Below are 21,683 nucleotides of genomic sequence, written 5' to 3'. Positions count from 1 at the left end.
TCTTAGTTTTCCACATACCCATCATTAATTTACCTTCCCTTACCCCAGTCACTGTCAGGGGTGAAATTTCTTCATAATGTTCATATTAATTACATTTTTTTTCCTTGGAGACATTTCTCCTGGGCTTCTCAGTCCTTTACTTTCAACCAGAGCTGGATGCTCTGTAGGGCACCGCGCAGCAATCCTCTTAATGCTTCCCTCACCACCTGCTAGAAAATCTTCTAGCTTTTTTCCTTTGTTAAATCCTGTTTTCTGGAACCCAGGTCTTCTTCCTTGACTTAATTTTTAAATTTAGGTTAAACACTTTCTTGACTTTCTTGAGATGCTTCATGAGAAAGGGCACATGGGACGTAAAGTCATGAAATCTCACATGAATAAAAATGGTCTTATCCTAACTGTTAATTAATAGTATGGCACAGCATGTAATTCCAATTTGGACACTATTTTATTCCAAAATTTAAAAGCATTGCTCCATCAACCTATAGCTTCCAGAACAACAATTGAAAAGTCTGATGACTTCTGTTTCCTCACCCTTTCTATTCATTATTTATAATATATACAACCTACTTTTTCTCTCTTGAACTTTGAGGATCTTTTCCACATGCAAGATTCTCTGAAATTTAAAAATGCACTCTGAAGTCTTTTTTTTTTTTTTTAAACACTTTGGGTTGGGCATTCATTGGGTTTTTCATTTTAGAAACTCAAATTCTTCAGCTATGTAAAAATTTTGAAAATAATATTCTTGATTTTTTTTCCTTCAATTACTTCTTTTCTCTTTCTGAAGTGCCTATTATTTGAGTGTTGAATTTCTAAGTAGATTCTTTAGTTTTTCTAAATTTCTTTATATTTTTACAGTTCTTGGTCATTTTGTTCTTTTGTAGAGATTTCTTCAACTTTGTATTTCAACGCTTCTATTGCTTTTTGAATTTTTGCCACCATTTTTATTTTATTTTATTTATTTATTTATTTATTTATTTATTTGAGACTGAATCTCACTGTGTTATCCAGGCTGGAGTGCAGTGGTGAAATCCTGGCTCACTGCAACCTCTGCCTCCTGAGATCCAGTGATCCATCCACCTCAGCCTCCTGAATAGCTGAGACTACAGGTGTGTGCCACCACGCTTGGCTAATTTTTGTGTTTTTAGTAGGGACGAGGTTTCACTATGTTGGCCAGGTTGGGCTCGAACTCCTAAGGTCAAGTGATCTGTCTACCTTGGCTTCCCAAAGTGCTAGAATTACAGGCATGAACCACTGTGCCTGGCCCTGCCATTATAGTTTTAAGTTCTAAGAGCTTCTTTTTCTCTAAATGGTATTGTTCCATAAATCTTCTATTACTTTTTGAGTTTTTTCTCTGTTATTTTTCCCCGCATTTACTCCATTTCTTTTATTTATTTTTTCCGTTTGTTTTTTAAACTTTGTATTTTATCCTATTTTTCAAGTATTTTTCTGCTCATTAATGTTGGTTATGTTTTATAACAAAGCCCTAATTGTTGGGTTGGGTACATTAAATGTATTGATTGGACTTATTGACTTATGAACATTCTAGCAGGGTCATACTTGAAACTGGTAGGTTTCACTAGAAACCCCATGTTAGTACATCTTTTCTTTTTGGCTTGGCAGTTTCCTAGAGACTAGGAATATAAGCCTGATAGTAAGCATTCTGAAAGCCTTGTGTTCTCACTGCTCAGTATAATGACTTTCAACTAAATCCAAACCGTATGAAGGTACTCAATTCCTTCTCAGCTAAGCTAGATATCCAGAACCTTGCTGGAAGGTCAACTTCCAGTCTTCAAACATATATGGGGGCAGTGGAGTGGCTATGTGGGATACGAGGGGTCTAACTACATCTTATATACATTTTTCAACCAATTGTCCTATTTTCAATCCCACCTTAAAGGTACTTCTTCAGAAGTGGTTACTAACACACTTCCTGAGTTTTCTGCTAATCCACAGTGTGAGCTAACTTTCCTTTACTTGGGTACTTGCCGCAGTGGAGTAGTCGGAAGTTGCAGTTACTTAGCCCTTGCTGATCTTCTTTCCATCTTCCATGACTTCATTGACACTTCTCATTAGCTTTTGTCTTTTTTTTAAAATTGAGGCTTTATAGCCTTTTATGTCTTTATTTTTATCTTAGGAATTCTGCAAGAAGGTAGATGTGGCATATATTCTATCTGCCATGTTTCGTGTCCTCAAAACATGTTATCCTTATCATACTGCAGCAAGGGAAGGGAGAGCTGGAAGGATTCCCAGGGGCTTTACTTGGTCTTGGCCCAGAATGGTGTCTCGTGACTTTTTCTGGCCAATCTACTCTAAGTCAAAGTAATGTCTGGCATTATTTAGAGTAGACTGGCCAGAAAGTCACGAGATACCATTCATTGAAAGAGGCTGTTAAGTATCTTATTCCTTGTGCTAGGCAGAGATCAGAACTGAAAATTGGAAGCCACTAGTAATCATGACTATGCATTTAATGAGCTCTTACTATATAAGAGGCATTGTACTACTACTACACATGTTGACATAATTTATACTCATGAAATCTCTTGAGACAGCGATTATTTATATCACCTTTTTATAGACGAGTGAAGTGGTAACCAGAGAAGTTAAATAATGTATTCAAAGTTGACAGAGAGTAAGGAGCAAAGTCATGATTGAACACACACAGCCTGACTCCAGAGCCTTTGAACTTAACCACTGAATCACTTTGGCTCATAGTTGGTTAATCCACAGAAGTTTATTGGGGAAACATTTTGTTCCAGGCATTGTGTTATGTAGGCAGAAAAAAATGATGAACTACTTTGTCTCAAAACGCTAACTGTATTTACCTATGGAAAGTGAAATCATAGGTGATTTTTTCTTTCCTTAGGCTGTTCTGTATTGTCTGATTTTTTTTTATTTAAAAGATCCCACATAATTTTATAAACATTAAAAATATTTCCATTTGAAAACCCAATGGATGGGAATTTAATTCTGATACTTCTTAAATTGGTTTAGGAATTGGTGACATGGTAATAATGACATGTTAAGTGCTGGTGAGAAACGAAACTTATTTACTGGATCTTCATGAACTCAAAATTCCTCCACCAGGTAGCATAGGAGAGAATGTGAACCCACCAGTCTGCTGAATAGAACTTTTATCATGAGAGATACAGGTGTAAGTTTCCTTTGGAAAAGCCTCATGCCATTGCCACATCAGGGGCCACCCTGAGGACAACTTATTTCTTGATATCACTGGGGTAAAAAAGCATACAGCCTGATGGTTTAAGTACAAGCTGTGAAGTATTATTATTCCTTATCTGTTCTTACAAATTCTATATATGTTTGAAAATTTAATTCAAATTCAAAGTTCAAATTCAACTTAAATTAAAAACTCAAGTGGTTGGTAAAATTTTACAACTTTTCCACCATTCAGACAACGATTTATCTGAATTTCTTTTTTCTACTTCTTCTCCTTCTCTTCCCCCTTCCCCTTCTCCTTCCCCTTCCCCTCCCCCTCCCCCTCCCCTTCCCCCTCCCCCTCCCCCTCCCCCTTCTTCTTCTTCTTCTTCTTCTTCTTCTTCTGCTTCTGCTTCTGCTTCTGCTTCTGCTTCTGCTTCTGCTTCTTCTGCTTCTTCTGCTTCTTCTTCTTCTTCTTCTTCTTCTTCTTCTTCTTCTTCTTCTTCTTCTTCTTCTTCTTCCTAAGATGAAGTCTTGCTCTGAACCCAGGCTGGAGTGCAGTGGTGCAATCTCTGCTCACCACAACCTCCGCCTCCCAGGTTCAAGTGATTCTCCTGCCTCAGCTCCCGAGTAGCTGGGATTATAGGCACCAGCCACCATGCTTGGCTAATTTTTGTATTTTTAGTAGAGATGGGATTTCACCATGTTGGCCAGGCTGGTCTTGAACTCCTGACCTCTGGTGATCTGCCCACCTCGGCCTCCCAAAGTGCTGGGATTACAGGCGTGAGCCTCCACGAGTGGCTGATTTCTCTGATTTTCTAAGTCTGTTAGAGTCTGTATTTCATGTAACCTTAGTCTTTAGTAATGCCTCATATTTCTCATAAATCACAATTATAGAAACATAAGATATTAAGAATAGAAGGAAATAGAGTTCATTTAGGTCTAAGTCTTCATTTTAAAGATGATGTGATTAGATATAAGGCATGGGTAAAGGTTTTGCTCAAAATCTGACATCAGTTGCAGACACAGGACCCGAATTTAGGACTCTTTTCTCTTAGGCCAAAGTTCTTTCCCTCCATGGATTGTAACATTTTACCCCAATACTAATTTTCTTGGAGGAAGAGATTATGCCTTTTACTTCTTTGTAAATTGAATGAATCCATTTGGAGGATCTAGCTAGAGGCATAACAAGTAAACCTTTTTCCTAATAGGGAAAATAGGTAATGAAATATCAATAAGGCAGCATTTACCTGGATTTCAGTGTTGAGGAGGATTCAGCAGCTATATCTGGATTTAATAGAAAGGAATGCCATGACTGATTAGTGACATCTGCCTTGGGTACAGGAGGAGGAAACACAATACATATGTCAGTGTGTGTATTTTCCTCTGACCAATAGTAAGTCCTCTTAGCCATATGAACCACCTGGAGAGGATAGACATGGAGAAGAGGCGGGGAATATGGATACCTATTCTACCTATTCGGCAACAAGAACAGGAGAATCAATCCTAGCTTCCAATGTGGTGGCATATGCTCCTACCAGATTGTCTCACTGCTAACGTCTTTGTAACCCCTAAAGCAATGGTCATCTAGTAGGCACTCAATTCAATTAAGGACATGTTAATTAATTGAAATTGTGATATAAACCAATGTTTTCACAATAGAATTTTCCATCCTTCTTTGGTAATTCCATATCAGTCAAAGTACTTGGCACTTGGTGCATTAAAATTCCTTGTAGAACAAAAATACAACCTTCAAAGCGGGGCCATGAATCTCTAGATTATGAATACACAATCCCATCTGATATAAAATTTACAATATTGTAACCTGATGATTGTACTGTGTAAGTAGAATACCTTCTATATCTTTGAACCACTCCTTAAAATTGCCCAGAAGACACAAAAGAAAAAGGGGGATTCAGAAAATCTTCCTTTAACTTGTGGGATTTTATGAGTCAAATTGCGGGGAAAATCTGACTCCGTGTAGACTTCCATTTTATATGTCATGCTTCTTCCGTAGGTTCAGCTTGCGTGATGTCAGGAGTTCCAGGAGCCAAAACAGCGTGGGGGGCATGGATCCAATATTGACTCATATTGAATGGAAGAAATCGACACCGAAGTCTGGATGAGATAATTTGGTTGTGAGTGCTAGGATGTGACTGCTGATGACAGAGGAAAAGGGCAACCAAGGTGTAAGTTTTGTCTTTCTGACTACCTACTCGGTTAAGACGGAGGTAGCGACTGAAATCTTGCTGATGTGTCATATATAACCATAGCCAGTTTTCAGAAAAAAAGTTTAGTTGAAAAGAAAAAAGAAAGTTTTCAGCCCCTCTGTTTTAGTAATATGGTCACACTTTGGCTCCTGGTGGCTTTGCAAAACTTTTAAAGTATATCTTGGTGGTGAATTAGTCTGTAGTCTCAGAACTGGCTGAACCAACAAAGTGCGAAACCTCTAGTTTGCATGTGCAAAAAAAGGTGTTTTACAGGCAGAAAAACGAGAGAAATTTCTTTGTTTGCAAAATTGACAAGACAGAAAAAGATCACAAATGGATATACTATTGTAATGATAATGTTCTGAACCAAAAAGTCATATGTTGAAAGATGAAAATCTAATAGCAGATATTTCATGTCCAGCCTGGAATGTAGGACCAGCTATATAGTTTGTGGAAACAAGTGCAAAATGAAAATATGGGCCCTTTGTTAGAAAAGTGATTAGAAACTTCAAGAAAGTGACAGCAGAGCATTAAAGCAAGTGTGGGCTGTTCTAAGTTCAGGCTCTTGACAGACTGCACAGGGTGCAAGCCCATGAAGTTGGTTTTACTGGGATGTTGGAGTTTCAAAAATATATTTCAAAAACAATTTCAAAAAATATTTGCAGTCTTACTCTGTTTTAAGGAATTAAAGTGTGATTACTATCTCACAAATTCTACAGAAAAAAAAAAACAGAAACAAAAGCCTGATAGAGTGTAATTATTTTAATTCACATATTTAACATAGGGGCACATACAATAATCTCAATGGATATTGACAGATTGGGGGATGGATTGACCAAGGGTTCCATCTTCTTTGGGAACTTCTTGGATTTAGACTCAGTTCTGCATTATCCAGTTGAATGAATTTAAGCACATCGCTTGTTTTTCTGGATTTTGATGTACAAATCTTAAAAGTAAGAGAGTTGACCATAGATAATCTATAATTCCATAATTCGGTGTTTGGCCATGTCATCAAGAGTTACTAGAGCTTGGATTTTAGCCATGTAATTACTATTTGTAAACATATGGCCACACTGTAAACACATTCTTAATATAATCTGTTATTTTGAATAGGTGTTCTCAATTTACAAATGGCTAGACAGCATATCCTTCCCTATTACAGATCTCACCATTCTTAACTCCTTAACCTTAGTACTACATTCTAGTGGATCAATTAACTTTACTCCTTTCCAGAAAGTTGTGAACATTCCTTCCAGTGACTCAGAGGTGGACCATTAGAAGGTATTGAGAGTCTGCAATGTGTCTCAGGCTTCAACCCACATCCCTTTCCTACCTGCAGGCACATTCTCTGGACATAATTTTTCTTGAGCAGAGCAACAGTAGAGCTTTGTGTCCCACAATGTAATTTTTGCATTCTTCACTTGCTTAATATGAGGTTTGTTTCCACATAAATGTTTTGATCTTATTTATTCTTTGGAAAGATTGTCCTTCAAAGAGCTTTCTGGCTTTTTTTTCCCACATAAAATAATATATGAAATTGTCACAGTCAGGAAGTGCTGGCTAAAGAGATATGGCATCATTTTTCTAACATTAATTATAAATATTACTTAATTAAAAAATAGTTTCTTACAGGTTAGGCTTGATAACGTTGGGACTAGAACTTGAAGGCAAATTACTCAAAAGAGATCCTTAGGCAAGCATTTGAATTTACATTTATTTAGCGCTGTTTATGAGAAAATCTCTGTGCTAAATAATTTTAGGGAAGAGAAAGACATCATAAAAGCAATGAAACGATTTTTGATTTTCAGAAACTCAGTCTAATGTGTGAGAAGACACACAAATAACTATCTTCAATACAAGATTGAGGAATCAGAACTCTTAGAAAAGTATAAACCAAGACTTATATAGAAGATGTAAGATTAATTTTAAGGAGGATAATTTTGGGATAACTCAGGGAGATGGGAATTTTGAAGCTGGGCTTGGATGGATGGCTACTACTCTCAGTGACCCAAATGAGAGGAAGAAGAATGCAAGACCAAAGAAACAGCATGAGCAAAGATCCAGGGTATTTTTTTTTTTTTTTAAAAAGAAATGACTAGTCATCCAGTGTTCCAGAATAATAATAAACTTTTATTGAGTGATTACTATATTCCAGGAAAAATTCTTAGCACTTTATGAAGACTATCTGATTTAATTTTTAACTGAAGCATGGATGAAGACACTATTATCAAACCATTCTTACAGATAAGGAGACTGAATCATAGTAGAATTAAGAAGTAACTCACAGTCATATAGCTAAATAGTGGGGGAGCCAGGAATCAAGTCTGCACCCGTAACTGCAATACTTTTATGTACACAGTGCAGGTAGAAATGCGAAGTGGGTTGGAACCAAAGAGCGGAGGACTTTTTGTGCCATCCCAAAGTGTTGTATTTCATAAATAAATTACAAAGGAGGAGAAAGAATCCTATTTTTTATATTTCAAAGACAAAGAAATAAAAAGTTAAAAAGATTCTCTGTTATTACTGATTATTTGGAACAATAAATTGTTTAGAGCTATATTGTTCAATATAGTAGCAACTAGCAATATGTGGCTATTAGGTATTTGAAATATGACTAGTCCAAATTAAGATACACTGTAGGTATAAGATGTACACTGTATTTTGAGAATTTAATATGACAAAAAGAATGTCAAATACCTTATTAATAATGCAGCATATTGATGCATACTGAAGTGATATTTGGGATATATTGGTTTAAATAGATATATTTTAAACTTATATTTGCCTTTAAAAAACATTTTATTAATGAGGCTACTAGATCATTTAAATTTACCTGTGTGGCTTGTATTATATTTCTATTGGGCAGTGCTGATCTAGAGCAATTTGAAATGTGTGGTAGATATTTTACTAACCAACTCTGATGAAGGTCTTTTTCACCAAATTGGTCTTTTAACCACGTTTTTCCTTGCTTTCTGGTCATTTGCAAGAAAAATTTTAAAAGGCTCCCCCTTTGTAAAGGTTTGAGAGGCCCTAGAATTTCCTTTTTCACTTGTTCCCAACCACAAGCAAATGATCAATGTGCTTTGTGAATGAGGAGTCAACATTTTACCAGGGCAAAGGGGGGGAGGTGTGAAAAAATTTCCAGTCCTTGAACAGTGTGAAGTAAAAGTGCCTTCAAAGAATCCCACTAGAGTGGCACAGGTGGGCATAATGGGTCTGTCTCATCGTCAAAGGACCCAAGGAGTTGAAAGGAAACTCTAACTACAACACCAAAATGCCACAAAACCTTAGTTATTAATACAAACTAGCATCCCTGCCTATCTGTCACCATCTCATCTTAAAAAACGTGTGAAAATACGTAATCCTGAGGAGACTTCAATTAGGTATAAATACCAGCAGCCAAAGGAGGTACAGTACATTTTTCTGATCATCTGAAGATCAGCTATTAGAAGAGAAAGATCAGCCAAGTCCTTTGGACCTGATCAACTTGATACAAGAACTACTGATTTCAACTTCTTTGGCTTAGCTCTCTGCGAAACAATGAAATATACAAGTTATTTCTTGGCTTTTCAGCTCTGCATCGTTTTGGGTTCTCTTGGCTGTTACTGCCAGGACCCATATGTAAAAGAAGCAGAAAATCTGAAGAAATATTTTGTAAGTATGACTTTTTAATAGTACTTGCTTGTGGTTGAAAATGACTGAACATTGACTTGCTGTAGCATCTCTGATAGGCTGTGTTCTCTTGTATACAGTCATTCTGAGAAGATTTGGTGTTATTTTGTTAGTTATTGATTGGATGAGTTTCTTGATTAAATAATCTAGATATTGTTTTAACCTTCTGCTCAATTTGTATGAGACTTAAAAGAGATTTATGAATCTTCCAAAAGATAGGCATAATATGGGTATGAAATATAAACATGTTAATAATTTTGTAGTGAGAACTCATTCAGTTGTGATAAGTCAAGGAGTACACATATTGAAAAAATGATTGGCTATTTGTTTCTGACTTCTCAGACTCTAAGGTCAAGATTAGCATTAAAAAGGGTAATAGGTAATGTTTAAAATTAAAGTAAAGAGGGTGAGGTCCTTAAAGCTTTGGCTTTAAAAAAATCACTGATAGATGATTTTCTCCAAAAAGCGATTTCAGCATTTTGCTGCTCTATCTATATTACTTGTGAGTTATTCCTGAATTTAGTTGTTCACTGGAATTTTTTTAGAAATTATAATTCAGGCTAAGAAATGTTTAAAATTTTTAAGTGAGTTTTATGAGTTTCTTTTAAAATTTTATTTATGGTTAATGAAAACAGTTTTTACATTTTAAATATTTTATTATTTATTTAAAATTTAGCTATTATAATTGTTGCTGTCATAATAATGGTCAGGTACTCACAATCCATTTTGTTCTTATAACATGAAATCAAATCTTATATACACACATACACACAAGCACACATTTAGAACTATCTTTTAAGACTGACATCATAATACCCTACAGGAAGGCACAGTAGATGCTATAGAAACCTGCACCATTGGGGGGCAGTATTTTATAGTGGGGTGGCTTTGCTGTTTTTGTTTCTGTATTTTTTAGCTTAGTTTGAAAATACTTTCTTTAGTTTACTACAGTTTTTGGGACCCTTGGAGTATCATCAGCCTTGTTGAACTCATTTGTGACATTGCAATTTAACGGTTATATTGGGAAATACAAAAGCTAAAAGAGCATAACAGTCTTTGGCTATATCTCACATAAACCTTTTGTGAATACTTATTGTTAGAACTAAGCAGAAGATTTGAAAAGGAATATTGTCACAGCTGAGTTCAATGAAACTTGAAATATATTTTTAGGGGATCTATGGTTGTAAACCAGTTTTTTCTTTTCTTTTTTTTTCAGAATGCAGGTGATTCAGATGTAGCAGATAATGGAACTCTTTTCTTAAACATTTTGAGGACTTGGAGAGAGGTAAGCTGAACATTCTCATTTGGCTAATTTTCCTGTTGCTTGTTTTCTGATGGATAAATTCACATAATCCTCTCTTTGTGTTCTTTCCTTCCAAGGAGGGTGACAGAAAAATAATGCAGAGCCAGATTATCTCCTTTTACTTCAAACTTTTTAAAAACTTTAAAGACAACCAGAGCATCCAGAAGAGTATGGAGACCATCAAGGAAGACATGAATGTCAAGTTTTTCAACAGCAATAAAAGGAAACAGGATGACTTTGAAAGGCTGACTAATTATTCGGTGAGGCTTTTTAATTCGATCTTTCGTTTCACGGTGGAGGCTCTTGCAAGGCATGTATTCTCCAGAAAGTAGACAATAGCTATTTAACAGTTGCTAAAGCTATAAACTCAACCCATGGCTGAAACTCTTTCTTAGTAATTCCATTCGTGTTTGGGTGACTTTGCAAAGTCAGTATGGGAATCACTGAAGTGTGTAATGTAGAAAAATGCGGGCATTGTAACTATTGCATAAAGACAGGGGAATTGACAATTCCAGTGAAGAGGAAGCAGGTGAAGAAGGAGAGAAGTAAAGAAGAAGGAGAAGCAGAGAGGAGTACTGAGCAATTCTCTCATTGTTCCTTGCTCATATGATGGAAATTCTCTTGCTTTGAATGGGAGGCTGGCTGTCTTGATGGAAAGAGCGGTGGGAGGAGCTGAGAAGTTGTATGTTCTCCTCCCAACTCAGCCACTAAAAAACGGTGATGAATCACATAGCTGGCTGCGGCTCAGTTTCTTCATCTTAAGAGGAAACTGTTAGGTTCACTGCATGCATTTAGGTTCACTTCTTTGCTCCAAAACTCTATAATGCCAGGCATAGAAAATGAGAATGAGATAGAATAAAGCTACAGCCTTTGAGTAGGTACCAGGGCCATCCCGCAAGTCTCTAGCCAAACTTTTGGATTGTACAGCCCAATTCGAAGCAAGAATGTTTGCTGTTTGTTTGTTTTTTAGGGAAAAGTAGGTAGAATTTATACCTTATGAAAAGATTGTTCTATCAACTCTATCAAATTTCAGAATATCTTAGCTGGAGAAATCCTTAGACTTCTAACTCTTTCTTCATGAACTTGTCTTATATCTTTAAATTATAGCTTCTATAAACAGAAAGATAACTTTGAAGCATAAAGACAAATCATGTTTTTCAAAATTTTATCTGGAAGACAAAGGCCTCTAGATTCCTTTGGGGTTGGCTTTGATATAAATGAGCTCAAATGAGGGGGACCGGGGTCTTCAAGCTAGCATTTGTGCTCTTAGGATTTGTGCTCAGCTTTCACTATCACTTAGACTGCCTCTCACTCCTCTCATGTAAGCTCCCAGAAACTGAAAGGAGACATGGCAACAGGCAGCCTTTGGTTATAAACTAGACACTCAGCCCTTGTCCCTAACCCAGTGGTGCCCCTGGCTTACTTTTCAGTTCTGGATAGGTCTCTTAGTTTCTTGGTGATGATTTGAACATTGGAAAGTAAAATTAGTCACTTGCAAACACACAGCTCGTAGAAAACTTTTTCTACTCTGCGGGAACTGGGCCTTAAAAAAGTAAAAAAACGTCTGTCAGTTCCTTCCTTCTGGAAGCTCCAGAGCTCCTGCTTCTTGTTGGACAATCTTGAGTGAGCTCTATTAACTAGGGTCCTCTTTTGCTTACTTGCTAAGCTATTTTAGGCATGCTATGCCCTTTGATGATTAGTCCTGTAGCCTGTAATCCCCCAGCCACCCTCAGAAATGTAGTGAGGTAGCCATAGTGTTCCCAAGAATAGAAAAAATGTAATGGCAGAGTCAAGAGGAAAGCAAATGCTCACGTTTTAATGGCCCTATTGGTTAGAGTGAGGAAATTCAAGTAGTTTAATTTGCCGGCATAGAAAGCAGGGTACTGGAAAAGTTGTTGCAATTCCTAATTTTAAATTTTATATATCAGTAAGCCATATACATATGATTGGTGTTTATTTTAAAACCCATTATGGAAATTGAGAGACAGACCTAATTGGAGAGAAATTAAAAATTACAGTTTTCACTTGTTTTGGATTTGGTGTTTTCTAGGGTACCTAGCCTAGATTGGTGGTTCTCAAACTTAGGTGGATATCAGAATCACCTGGGGAGCTTAGTGAACGCACAGTCCTTCCACTTCATGCTCCTGGGTCTCTGAGATTTTTCTTAGGTTTCTAGATTAATCTGCTAGGCACAATAGTGAGAATCATTGACTTATAGTTAGTCTTTTGATACATACAGGAGATACTAAAGTATAAAGTGATATAATTGGTAGATTGATGACAGAGAGGTCATGGAAACAGTCTCCTCCTCCTTTAGATAAGAAAATAGAAGTTCAGTGACGTTAAGTGGCTGGCTGAAGGTCAGAATTATTGCATGCATGAGATTCAAACCTGCCTTTTTATATTCACTCCACACCCGGGCTCTTTTCACTACATAATTTCAAGAATTCTGGAGAAGTAGATTTAGGGATATGTGATGTACTCTCACACATTATAGCACAACTAGCAATGTAATTGTACTTTTTAGCCTTAACTGCTGAAGAAGTAAATATTGTATATTAAGGTAATACGGTTCTAGTCAGACCCCCTTCCATTTTATTTTTTAAAGGAATACTTCTGTTTTCACTGATCATCATGCCATTAACAGAATATTCTGATGGCTTATATGCCTGAAATTAATTTTTCTCTTTTCTTTCCCAATAGGTAACCGACTTGAATGTCCAGCGCAAAGCAATACATGAACTCATCCAAGTGATGGCTGAACTGTCACCAGCACCTAAAATAGGGAAGCGAAAAAGGAGTCAGACGCTGTTTCGAGGTCGAAGAGCGTCCCAATAATGGTGGTCCTGCCTGCAATATTTGATTTTTAAATCTAAATCTATTTATTAATATTTAACATTATTTATATGGGGAATATATTTTTAGACTCATCAATCAAAGAAGTATTTATAATAGCAACTTTCGTGTAATGAAAATGAGTATCTATTAATATATGTATTATTTATAATTCCTGTATCCTGTGACTGTTTCACTTAATCCTTTGTTTTCTGACTAATTAGGCAAGGCTATGTGATTACAAGGCTTTATCTCAGGGACCAATTAGGCAGCCAACCTAAGCAAGATCCCGTGGGTTGTATGTTTATTTTACTTGATGATACAATGAACACTTATAAGTAAAATGATACCATCCAGTTACTGCCTGTTTGAAAATATGCCTGCATTCTGAGCCACTGCTTTAATAGCATGTCAGACAGAACTTGAATGTGTCAGGTGACCCTGATGAAAACATAGCATCTCAGGAGACTTCATGCCTGGTGCTTCCAAATATTGTTGACAACTGTGACTGTACCCAAATGGAAAGTAACTTATTTGTTAAGATTATCAATATCTAATATATATGAATAAAGTGTTAAGTTCATAACTATGCTGTGTCAGATTTTTTCTAAGTGAAAACTGGAGTGAAAGAACTATTAATGAATTAGTAGGGAGAGGAGTCATCTTAGTTTTGGAAATTTTAGAGTTGCATTCGGTTCCATTAAATGTGGTGTTTCTTTCCACAAGCATTTTGTTGGCTTTCACTTTTCCAGTTGGCAGCTCGTTGAGTTATCTTTCTAAGATACAGATTTAATTATGTCACTATTTAATTCAGAGGTTCTGCTATGGAATGTAGTTTAAACTGCTTAGTTTGGCACACAGAGATTTATTTCTAACCCCTTCTCCACCTTCCTATTCCCTCCTTCATCTCAGAATCTTCCTCTCCCCCATCCAATGTTGGCAAGCACCACTGGGTGTGGAGTAGTGGGCGTAAGCTCTAGGGAGAAGGCTTGGATTAGAATCCAAGTTATGCCATTACAAGTGGTGTGACCTTTAATACATTATGTTTATTGTCTAAGCTTCAGTTTTATTGTCTGTAAAAGAAAAATAATTGTGTCTTCCTCATAATATTGTGGTAAGAATTGATTCTTTCATTCAAGAAATGTTTCTTGGAGTACCTACTATGTGCCTGGTGCTGTTCTAGATCCTTAAGATACCTTACTGAGCAAAACAGCCAAGGATCCCTGCCCCTGGGGAATTTGAAATTAAGGAAGGGACAGATAAACAATGAACAAAATACACAATATGTAAGTCTATTGCAAGGCATTCTCTAAGGTGATTGGTGTCATGGAAAAAAGTTAAAAGGAGAGCAGGACAGGGGAATTAGGAATCCTATGTGTGGTGGGGTGGGAGGGCTAGAGGTTTAAAAGAGTAATAATATGTGAACTCATTGAGGAGATGCTATTTGAGGAAGCACTTGTAAGAAGTAAAGGAAGTAGTTATTTGAATTCCAGGCCAGGGGTATATCCTTGCAAAGGCTCTGAAGTGGAGATTTTCCTCGAGTGATAGAAGAACCAGCAGACCAGTGTGCTGGGCTCAGAAGATGGGAGAGAAAGCCAGCCACATTTGAGAGGAATTCAGGGGAAGCAATGTCCTTAGGGGAGGGCCAGTTTATCTTTTGAGTGGAAGGAAGTTGAGGATATGATGGATTTGGTTAGTCCCAGGCTATAAATTCCAGAAGACTCAGTGAGGCAAGGTAAGAGAGGCAGTCATAAAAGGGAATGTGCATAGGGATGTGCTGGGAGTCTGAGACTTCTTACAATAACTGACTTAAACAAGATAATGGATATAGTGAGATTAATTCTAGTGACTTTGGAACATACAGTGGTGGCAAGATTGTGAATGTCAAGGATAGAGAAGGTTAGGTATCTGGGGATTCCTTATCAACAATTTCACATAACCCTCCAACAGCAATAGTAGGATTATGTGAAATACTTTCTGCAAAAGGATCATTTGAGTCACTGACAATAATCAGGGGTCATTATTTTGATTACGGGGTAACTAAGTGACAGGGGTGAGACCTGATTCTAAAACTTTTGAACCTTTGATGAAGCAAGATTGAAAGTAAATTGGGCTAATTTTGGCACAACTACAGCTAATATGATCTGCTGCTGGTGTCTCCACTCTTGTCACTATTAAGATTGATTGATGCAGACTCTGATATATAAACAGATGGAGGGCTACTGTGAACCACAGTTCCAGACCATACTTCTGGGGAAGGGATTGGAAATTCCCACTGTCAATCATCTTAAGCAGTGATTAATCATACCATGTAATGAAGCCACAGGAGATGAATTTTAGTCTAGGGCTGGGTGAAACATCTCCACTCCCTGAGTTTGGTCTCAGTTTGGCCCAGACTGTGAGACTGGAGAGATATAGACTGTATTAGGTGCTGCGATGATAGCAGGGGATGAGATAGGGAGAAAATCCTTTAAGAGAACTCGAGCTGAGACTGGCCTATGCAGTGGTTATCAATTACTCTCTATCTTGTATGTTTCTTCTCTTGTAAACACACATAGTTTCAGAAGTGTGATGAAGCTTGTAGGAGGGAAGGACCATGATTTAGACTAAGAGACCTTGGGGGTAGCAGTGATTCCTCTCCCAGTGCCAGCAGGGGCAGGTATCTCTCTAATCTTGTGGGCAGCTGTGGCAGCAGCCTGGGCTTGCAGTGGGAGAGCTCTTATTGTATAGACTCCCACCCTTAGTGACTTTCAGAAATTGCTGGCATATCCTTACTGGTGGGGCAAACCTTGGTGATTAAAACTTGAGCATGAAATGTCAAAGGAATTTCCTGTTCTTTCTCATCCTGTTCTCTTCATTCTTCTCTTCCTCTCATCCCATTTGAACAAGATTATTCTAAATCAATTAAGTGCATCAGAGTAAGGTAGACGTATGTAATTGCCCACTATGGGCAGTCAAATTCTGAGCACAGTGTGAAGAGAGAAAACCTGGTGTGGAAGGTGTCAGAACCTGAGCAGAATGACGAGAAGGTCCTTGAAGAGGCGGGTGAGCATATAAGTTTTCTGTTGCTTTGGTAATAAGTGACAAGTTGCTGAAAAAACCCACATATTTATTATCTTATCATTGTGGTGGGCATAAATCCAAAACCAGGCTCAGCTGGCTAAAATTGAGACAGGGCTTGTTCCTTCTGGAGACTCCAGGAGACAATCTGCTTCCTTGACTTTTCTAACTGCTGGAGGTTGCTGTCATTCCTGTTAGTGGCCTTTTCCTTTTCAAAAGCCAGCAGAACAGTATCTTTCAGGCTTTCTCATTCTCTCTGACTCTGATACTCCTGCTTTCCTCTTATAAGGACCCTCGTGATTTCATTAAGACCACTTGAATAATTCAGGAGAATGTCTCCAAGATTTTTAACTTAACCACATCTGAGAAATTTCTTTTGCCATATAAAGCAACAGTCCCAGATTCAGGGAATTAGGATATGGACATCTTTGGGGGTCCATTATGCAGTCTATCATAGGAAGCCAGCCTGGCATGGGTCCTCTGAACTTCAGCATAGCAAGGAGGTCTCCAAGTGAAAGAATGGCCTGGAGTTGGGTGTCAGAGTCCAGACAAGGTGAGGAGAGCATCTGTGTACTGGGATGGCCCAGCACAGGTGTTAGAGTGAAGTAACAATGGCATTTGCATAGGGGAAGACATATTAGGGCAGATGGGAAATTGACTAAGTAATTATATTAATGATAATGGTAACCATTTTCCTCAGTATTGAAGGAAGCTACGGTACAGAAAGGGAGAAAATTAGAATAAATCCTATGATATCAAATTAGAATTGGCTGTATCATATTAACTTATGCTCTTCAATATACAGAGGTAGATGTAGAAATAAATAATAGCTAGAAATATTAGTTCACCCTATCTCTGTCCACTGAGGGGGCCTGGGAGTACTAACATCCCAATAACAATGAGAACACAGATCACACATATCTTGACTTCTAAATACCATTCTCCACTAGAAGGAACCAGAACTCTTCGGAGAACTGGCTGATCCCAGAGTGTGGGTAGTGAAAATACATGGTGTACTAGAAAAAAAGAAGTATTCAGAGGATGATGGAGACATGTTAAAAGGCACAGAAACCGGCTTGAAGGGACTCCCACTGGCCAAATATGGGAAAATGTGAGCATCAAAATAAATAGTTACAGTAATGTATTATGACCTATTGAATAGGAAACCATAAGTATATATTGATATAAATGAATATACCAAAAATGTGGTGAGGAATGGTATACTCACATCATTGCAAAATATCTCCCTACAAAATATTTATTAATTACAAATTGTAAAGGAGTAATTTTATAGTAGAGAAGCTTAGTACACATCATCTTAATTAAGGAATAAAAGTGAACATTCTTAGTAATGAGATAAGTGAGAATGGTGTCCTACCTAGTAGGATGCAAGGAAATGAACACAGCATACCTTTTGTGATATCTCTGTGAAAGATGCATAACTTATTCCAGTCACGAGAAAACATATAAATGCAAACCGAGGAGCATTCTACAAAATCTCTTGTCTGTAGTCTTCAAAGTATCAAGGTCATATAATTAAGGGCAGACTAAGGACTGAAGAACCATTATGTTCTGAAATGAATTATGGAGACATGATGGCTAAATGCAATGCAAGTTTAAACTGGATCCTTGTCCAGTAGAAAGCATTTTTAGAATAACTGGTGAACTTGAATGAGGTCTGATGAAGAGACAATAGTAACATCAATTTAAACTTCCTGATTTTGAGGTTTGTATCATGGTTAAGCAAGACATGTCTTTGTGCGTAGGTAATGCACATTCAAGCATTCAGAAGTGAAGGGGCATCAGGATAGCCATTTACCCTGAGATGATTCAGGAAATATAAAGCTTTTCCAACTCTTCTGTCAGTTTGCAATTTCTTTCTTTTAAGACAGAGTCTGACTTTGTCACCCAGGCTAGAGTGCAGTGGTACAATCATGGCTCACTGTAACCTCCACTTCCTGGGCTCAAGTGATCCTCCCACCTCAGCCTCCTGAGTAGCTTGGACCACGGGCATGCCCACCATACCCAGCTAATTTTTTAAATTTTTTTTAATGTTTTGTAGCGATGGGGTTTCACCATGTTACCCAAGCTGGTCTTGAACTCCTGGGCTCAAGTGATTTCCCCACCTTAGACTCCCAAAGTCCTAGGATTATAGGCTCCCAGCCTGCAATTTTTTTTCCAAAATATAAATATGAAAAAGTCACTGTGAGATTATTTCAGAGTCATAGTCTGGTGAGGTCTAAAATTCTTGATAACTCAGAACTCCCCATATTTAACTTGCAACAAGGTGAAATTTCTAAAGATAATCACACCCATATATTCACCTCATCTCCATGCTCTTCTTGTAATGTCACTGACACTCCTCCGACTTAAAGATGAGGATATATTCCTCCCCTAAATACTAGGCAGGGGCTTGTGACTTTGCTTACCAGTGAAGTGAAATGGAAATGAAGTCACATCCTTTGACGTCTAGGGTGCAGCCTCTACCTGGCTTTTCTCCCCCTCTCAAGACCTTTGCCCTCAGAACCCAACATCATGTTGAGATGTTCAGGCTGCATGGAGAAGCTATGTGTGCATATTTTGGCCAAAGTTCCAGTGAGGCTTCCAGTCAACATCAGCATAAATCATCAGATGTGTGTGAACAAGCCTTTAAATGATTGTAGCTCCAAGCATTTGAATTTTCCAGCTGAGGCCTTGGACACCATGCTGCTTGGGATGAAAAAACCATCATGGCTGGATGCAGTGGCTCACCCCTATAATCCTAGCACCTTGGGAGGCTGAGGGGGGCGAATCATCTGAGATCAGGAGTTCAAGACTAGCCTGGCTAATATAGAGAAACCCTGTTTCTACTAAAAATACAAAAATTAACTGGGTATGATGGCGCATGTCTGTAATCTCAGCTACTCAGGAGGCTGAGGCAGGAGAATTGCTTGAACACAGGAGGAGGAGGTTGCAGCGAGCTGAGATCCTGCCACTGCACTCCAGCCTTGGTGACAGAGCTAGACTCTGTCTCAAAAACAAAACAAAACAAAAAACAAATAATAATAATTAAAAAAAAAAACCATCGTGACAGACTTCCAATTTTAGCTCCAACATATCCACAGCATGGAAGTTGTTACTTCAGCCTTTAGAACAAGGAAAAGCTGGACAAACAAAATCAGTGATACTTTTTAGTTCCATCCTAGAATGGAATTTCCAGGACAAACTGCCACAATAAAATCTGGAGAATAGGCAAATCCAGAAATTCACAGCTAAGAGCTGCTTACTTGCATCTGAATCCACTGGAGTAATTAACTTGTTAAAGCATTTAAATGGTAATTTTGATGACTTGCTGGAGGCTGAGTGTGGACTAGCATGGGAGTGAGAAACACCTGGGAGCTGAACCGTGAGGGATCCTCTACGTTTTCATGGGGCACCTACAGGAACCCCACCAGATTCTCATGGTAAAGTTCTGAGAAAGATAACCCTGTGGCTCTGCCAGGAGAACGGGTAGAGTAATCATTGTGAAGTCTGTCCAGAAACAAAGGTCTGCTCTCCAGGGGGAAAGACTTTACCAGACTCCTGTGAGAGAGCTGTGGGGAAAGGATGCTCCTCTAACTTGAGTCCCGTCTAGCTGTCCTGTTTCACCTAAAGCTATACAAGAAGAAACACTGGTGAAGATCATAGTCCTGAGACACAGGCTCACTAAAATGCTGAGATTTAAAGATTACAGAACACTTCTCTTTCCCCATACTTTACCACATACCACAGGGCTCCAGTACTAATAGGATCACAGGTGAAAGAGCTGCAAGGCACAGACTCTCTCCAAGTAGGAGTGGTTAGGGAAGCACAAAGGCAAGATGGGAGAGAAAAGCAAGAATGTTAGAGAACTTGTAGCCTCTGGCACACCGAGAGGTGAGAGAAAACACAGCCTGAAGCCATGAAGCAAGCATTAAAACCAGACCTGGATATGACACAGATTTTGAATTACCAGGTGAGAAATTTAAAATAATTACAATTATTATGTTAAGGGAGAAAGCAGACAACGTGCAAGAACAGATGGGTATGTCAGTAGGGAGACGGACGTTCTAGGAAAACAATCGAAAAGAATCAAATGGAAATACTATAAATAAAAAATGTTGTGACAAAAATGAAGAATGTCTTCGATGGGCTCATTGGTAAACACTACATATCAGTGAGCTTGAAGAGAATTAGTGAGTTTGAAGATAGGTAAACAGAAACTTCCCAAACTAAAATGCAGAGAGAAAAAAATGAAGAACAAACAGAATAGAACAAAACACCCCAAAAAGAACGTCTAAGAACAGGGTGGGGGATGTAATATCTTTTTTCTTTTTTTTCTTTTTTTGGCGTTTTCAAAATATGTAGCAAAACTATAGATCCTCAAAGAATACTGAGCAGAACAAATTCCCATAAAACTACCCCTAGGAATATGCTGTGGTTTGTAAGAAGTTCATGTGTTGTAAACTTAATCCCAGCACAATAGTGTTGAGATGTGGGACCTTTAAGAGGTGATTAGGTCATGAGGGCTCTGCCCTCACGAATGGATTAATGTCATTATTGAGAATCGGTTAGTTATCCTAAGAGTGGGTTTCTTTTTAGAATAAGTTCAGCCTCCTTCTCCTCCTCCTCCCCTGAACCTTTCTCTCTCAAGCTCTTTCGCTCTCTCTCACCCATGTGATGCCTTTTGCCATGTTGTGATACAGCAAGCAGGTCTTCACCAGCTGCAGCCCCTTGGCCTTAGATTTCCCAGCCTCCAGAACTGGGAGACAAATTTCTCTTCATTATAGATTACTCAGTCTCAGGTATTCTGTAATAGCAGCACTAAATGGACTAAGACAGAATATCATTCTCAAATTGCAGAAAAACAAAGAAAAAAAATATTGAAAGAGCCAAAGGAAACAAAAACACCACTTTACCTGTGGAAGAACAAAAAATTACAAGCATATTTTCAGATGATATGTATATTAGTTTCCCATTGCTGTTGTAACAAATTACCATAAGCTTAGTGGCTTAAAACAACACAGATTTGTTGTTTTCCAGTCCTGGATGTCATAAGTCCAAAATCAGTCTCTGGTTAAAATTAAGGTGTAGAGAAGCTGCGTGTTTCTTCCGGAGGCTCTGAGAATCTGTTTTCTTTTGTTGTTGTTGTTGTTGTTGTTGTTGTTGTTTTAACTTCTAGAGGCTGCCTGCATTACTTGGCTCACAGTCTGCTTCCTCCTTGTCAGCTGAGTCTTCCTCATGTTGCCATCCCTTTGGTTCTCTCTCTGTGCCTATATTACCCATTCATAGGAATCTTTGCTTTCATATTAGCTTACCCAGATAATCTGAGATAATCTCATCTGGAAGTCAGGTGATTATCAACCTAATTTCATCTTCAACCTGAATTCTCTTTCATTTAAGCTAACATATTCATATAAGAAAACAGAAGGTATACAGACTGGAAAAAAAGA

The 21,683-nt window shown here is 37.9% G+C and overlaps 1 protein-coding gene across 1 annotated transcript; it reads left to right on the top strand.

The window, feature by feature from the left end:
* The first annotated feature begins 8,778 nt into the window (after positions 1-8,778).
* Positions 8,779-13,800, top strand: IFNG (interferon gamma). Its single transcript, XM_003926543.3, has 4 exons — positions 8,779-9,017; positions 10,252-10,320; positions 10,416-10,598; positions 13,042-13,800. The coding sequence occupies exons 1-4, from the start codon at positions 8,904-8,906 to the stop codon at positions 13,174-13,176; spliced, it is 501 nt and encodes a 166-aa protein (XP_003926592.1). The 5' UTR covers positions 8,779-8,903; the 3' UTR covers positions 13,177-13,800.
* The last annotated feature ends 7,883 nt before the right edge of the window (positions 13,801-21,683 follow it).

Source organism: Saimiri boliviensis, chromosome 7, assembly GCF_048565385.1.
Source record: "Saimiri boliviensis isolate mSaiBol1 chromosome 7, mSaiBol1.pri, whole genome shotgun sequence".
NCBI lineage: Eukaryota > Metazoa > Chordata > Mammalia > Primates > Cebidae > Saimiri > Saimiri boliviensis.
Note: the sequence above shows the minus strand (reverse complement) of the source record. Positions and strands in the feature narration are given on the sequence as shown.

Coding starts and splice junctions, on each gene's coding strand:
- IFNG (XM_003926543.3), top strand. CDS start 8,904: ATGAAATATACAAGTTATTTCTTGGCTTTTCAGCTCTGCATCGTTTTG. Junction 9,018..10,251: donor AAAATCTGAAGAAATATTTT/GTAAGTATGACT, acceptor TTTTTTTTTCAG/AATGCAGGTGATTCAGATGT. Junction 10,321..10,415: donor TTTTGAGGACTTGGAGAGAG/GTAAGCTGAACA, acceptor TTTCCTTCCAAG/GAGGGTGACAGAAAAATAAT.